This window comes from Corvus brachyrhynchos, unplaced genomic scaffold, assembly GCF_000691975.1.
Source record: "Corvus brachyrhynchos isolate BGI_N302 unplaced genomic scaffold, ASM69197v1 scaffold83, whole genome shotgun sequence".
NCBI classification, from domain to species: domain Eukaryota; kingdom Metazoa; phylum Chordata; class Aves; order Passeriformes; family Corvidae; genus Corvus; species Corvus brachyrhynchos.
The window spans coordinates 1,737,936-1,742,634 of NW_008238464.1; the positions used below are offsets into that span (position 1 = coordinate 1,737,936).

Below are 4,699 nucleotides of genomic sequence, written 5' to 3' on the forward strand. Positions count from 1 at the left end.
CCCCCCCGCCCCCACCCTCACTCTCCCTCTGTCACCTTCACAGGTACAGCACATATGCAAATGGTGTCAGCTCATCTGCTGGCTGGCAGACGGTGAGTTAAGATTGCCATTCATCGCCCAGAGAAGGCTCCGTCTGCTTTCCCTCGCGCTGACCTTTCTCCTGCTGGAACAGATGCAGCGGCTCCCTGAATTTGGATGTGTTTCCGCACGCACCGAAGCGCTCCGGCAGTTCTCAGCAAGCCTTTGTAACACGGCTTTATATGTCCTTTTTAAACCGTTCTTTAGTCATTTTCCCACCTAAGCATTTTTAAAGCAATCGCCATTAATGCATTCTGTGGGCCTCCCGATGGGACAGAAAACCAGTGACAGCGAAAGGGCATTTTAAAAAAAATTGAATCTCTGAATATTTTGTTCCTTTTTATACAAATGATTAATTAGGGCTCCTTATTTATGGAGGCTAAACATGCATTTAATTTGGATTTTTAACAGATGGTTAATAGATGTTAAAAACACACTTGCTGATTGTAAATGTCCACTTACTGAGACTCAGTAACCATGTAATAGGTATTTTATGTATTAACTACATAGATATTAAATTAAAAATGATTTTAATAACATTCTAGTATTTTACTAGCAATCAGCAATCATCCTATAGAATCTAAGGTGCTTACATATATATTTAGAAATCTCAATTTAGTAGATAATCCAAGGGGCTTAATTATCCCCATCGCCATATTGCCCTTCGTATAATATAAATACAATTTATGATTATTGAGCCTAAAATATCAGCCACAAAAAAACTTACCAAGCTGTTGGTACAAAAGTACATCAGTCATAAAAACAACAAACCATCATGCATTTAAAAATTAATTACACTGATGTAGCATAGCCAACCTGTCACAGTCAATAAATAAGTACGAATCGCCTATTTAGAGAGACAGAATGCAGACCTGGTAGTGCTACAAGGGCTGGGCCTTCCCAGAGCAGAAAGTATTCTCTTAATTTCACTAGAGAACATAATTCTATCTGGCTGCATCCAGCATCTGATTTTCAGGAACTGGCTCACTGCAGAAAAGAAGCCTTTTGAGGAAAGCTTGATCTACTAACCATAATGCTGCCAGCTGTTTGTCTTCTGGCGTGGCGTTGGGGCCTGAGTGGGTTTTTAGTCTCACTGCATACCTTAAGCAAGAAGAAAAAAGCCAGTGTGAGTTAACTGACACAGCTTTATATTACTGATCAGAGAGCTACGCTGGCCAATGTTGTTTGATCTGCCCCTTTATACATATTTGCTCAAGTTACCAGACATACATGTGTTTTTCCTGGTTGTGTTTCAGAGCTATTTTGCCATTAGTAGTGCATCCCTGCACTCTTTAAACAGCTGTGAACTCCCTTGATCATCTGTCAGTCCAGAGGGGAGCCTAGCTGGCGAGGTGACACTGTCCTACCGAAATAACCTCCGCTGCTGCGGAGACCCAGTTACACACAGTTCATGCAGAAAGGGTTTTGGAGTGTTTAAAGGCAGACAGCCTGCCTGGAAGCTGGTGCTGACCTCACCCTGCCAGTTCTGAGTGTGTCTACCCAGATTTGCTCCTCCGAGCACAGCATGGCAGAGGGGGAACATGTGGCTCAGAGCTATTTTTGCTCACATGACATTACATTCAAATTCTATAAATATTAAAGATCCACAGAGGTAGCATTGCTGTTTCAAGAGTGTATGTGCTATGCAATCACAAATTGGTTTCTGGAAATCTCAGCTTCCAGCTGAATACCTGAACAACAGACAAGGTTAGAACAACACACAGCGCTTCTGGGCTCACTTCCAGAAAAATACCTGTTCCCCATAATTAGCTGCTTGTGATTTTTTCTTACCTTTGCTTTCAAACTCTAATTCTGATACCTATGCGAAGATTCAGTACGAACATTTTGTTTCTACAGGCATACCTAGCAAACCACTTATTTTTCTGAGTTGCAGTGAGATCAACAGCAAATCACACTACAACACAGCCACAGCTACACACATTATTGAAAGCTATGGATCTGCAAGCAAAATTCATTTCCAGAGTTAGGACCATATATTTACTACCATGAGAAAAGACAGGGCAGACAAAGAAAGAGCTTTCTGCCTTTTGGTAAAAAAAAAAAAAGGGGAAGAATTCAGAGATGGAAAAAAAAAGAAGGAAAAATTGCAGAGATGGAATGTACTATTCTCTTACAGAAAAAAAGTATTTGATTTTGTTCAATAACCTTCCAGTTAGAAAGCTGGCCTCAGTCCACTGAAATGCATGAGAAGACAGCCCTAAGTGGAATAAAATGCCAGTGGAATTACTAACATGCGAGAAAATCTTCACATCAACACTGAGTCCAAAAGAATGCTTTTGTTTTAGCAGCTCTGATTCATTATGAATATGATTAAAAATGAAAATGTGTTACTTCCTATGAACTTAATCCTGACAAGAACTGCATGGTCAACTGTCCTGAGGAATGATAGCATGGTCACTGCCAGTGCAGATTTCTCCATTAGTGTGTCTGGGGTCACTCTCTTGCAGAGTCCCTCAGCTGCTGCAGTTATTTTGACCTCTGTTTTCTCTACCAATGACACTGCCAATAATATTAAGTACCAACTATAATGGAGAAAAGGACTTAAGAGACATATTTTCTTCAGAGGGACTGTGGATGGCACTGAATTCTAGACTGCCCTGTTTGGAGCACCATGAAGGTGACTAAAGGTAGGGATAGCCCTGGGGTGAGCTGTGCTGCTGACTCCACTGGCTATATTAGGAGCACACACATCAAATGGACTTTGAGTGTCCATTTTTCTATCACTGTTCACATCTTCTTTCAGGTAATCTTTAAACAGCAATCTTAAACGTGTTGCAACATTTTTCAAGCTAGCACTCCATGAGAATGTTTTGTTAGTATGGATTACTAGTTTCCTCCATTGAGTAGCTCAGGACTTACATCATTAAACTCTTGAAGTAATTTGCAATTCAAATAATATGAAAATCTTTGGGGTTTTTTGTTTGTGTTTTTGTTTGTTTCATTTTTTTTTATTCTTCACAGTTTCTTGATTTAATTTCCAAAGAAATCACAAATAATACATATACATTACATATATATTACATAACCAGGTCCTTGTAAGGAGTTCACTTCTACCCTTTTACTGCATGTATGAAACTATGATAATGCAGATGAGCACGTTTTCACAGAGTAACCTCTGGGATCATCTCCTCCCTTTCCTACCTGATCAGTTCAACTGTTTCTGAATACATGGTATAAGGGGACTTAGATTCCATTGGACCTTGTTCCATTGCATTTCCACACTCAATAAAAGATAGTGCTGCTTCTGCATAATTCAGTGCCTTTCCAAACTTCTCCACCTAGAGAGAAAAAAATAAGGACACAGAGATATAACGTAATCATCAAGATGTGGTTACATTTGATGGGATTTTCTCAACATATATTGTAAACTTGACACAAGTTGATTTATCTTCAGATTCACAATTTTTCCTGTGAGAAAGCTAATACCCCTCAAACCCTGTGCATCAGTGAAAATCGTAAGATACAGAAAACAGAGCTAAAAAAGGCTCTGAGGTATTATTTGTTCCACACTCTTGTGTCCAAAGAAGGGTTGGCTCTGCCTAGGACATTCCCAACAGTGTTTGTCAAAACTCCTCCAGCGCTGGAAATTCCACAAACTCATGCTGCCTTTTGTTCCAACCTTCATTAAAATGAGTTTCACACATCTTTGCAAACATAGATTTTTATCACTCAACAAAGAAAGGTAATGGATATCGTGAACTAAGAGAAGAGAATTAAATACTTTGACTACTAACTCTTATACAAAGGCTCATCTCTGTTCTCCTGTCTTCTTTGTTCCTACCATTTTCAGCATTGTTTTCCTCTTGTCAGGAATTTGCTTTCTATATCCTCCTCCTCTTTCAGGGACTGCTCTGCTCCCTCAGCATATTCTGCCATCCTCCTTCCTCACCCCGTTTCTTCTCCTATTTTTGGTACTTCTTTGACTCTGTGTGTGTGTTTGTGCACTTACATACATATATATGCATGTCCTCAGTAACAGTGTCTATGCAAATATGCATATAATGTTCACATGTGTACACTTACATGCCACTTATCTGCCCTCAGAATTTCATTTTTGATGTGAAGAGAGAGATGAATCATACTAATACCTCTCTGTCCTGACTTCTCTCTCCTTCAGTCAGAATTCCTGCAGTACATAAAGCCCATTAATGGACTGGATGCATTTGGTTGAAATCTGATGCACACAGTGAAAGGTTAATGGACCTTATTCTTTTCCAAGGGATAAAGATTTTAAATAGTAACTTTGGAATGGCACACTAGCTTCAATCTATTTTAGGTTCTTATATGACTCCCACTGCGATCATACCAGAGAACTTCACAAACTTTTTATTATATTTCTCCCCTTGATGCTCCAGTGCGGGTGGAAAGTGCTATTATCCCAATTTCACAGATGGGGGACTGAGGAGCAGAGAGACTTAGAGTAATATTCAAGCTGCTCACTCTAAGTGCCTGTGTCAGGTAGTGCAGTGCCAAAGTAGGTGGTGTCAAGCTCAGCAAGGTGATTCAAAGTGCCTGGAGGCACTTTGGCAATATGGCATTTTCCCCAGGATGCCTACACAGCCAGGGAGGAAGAGAAAGCACCTGCAAAGGGCTGTTCAAA

General features: G+C 40.1%; 1 protein-coding gene across 1 annotated transcript in view; it reads right to left on the minus strand.

Moving 5' to 3' along the window:
- AFF3 (AF4/FMR2 family member 3) overlaps nt 1–4,699 on the minus strand; it is a 316,401-nt gene that overhangs the window by 11,731 nt on the left and 299,971 nt on the right. Inside the window, exons 17-18 of the mRNA XM_017736969.1 lie at nt 3,241–3,377; nt 1,108–1,179 (exon numbers count right to left, since the gene is read on the minus strand). Coding sequence (XP_017592458.1) covers nt 1,108–1,179; nt 3,241–3,377 — 209 coding nt within the window. The remainder of the gene's footprint in view (nt 1–1,107; nt 1,180–3,240; nt 3,378–4,699) is intronic.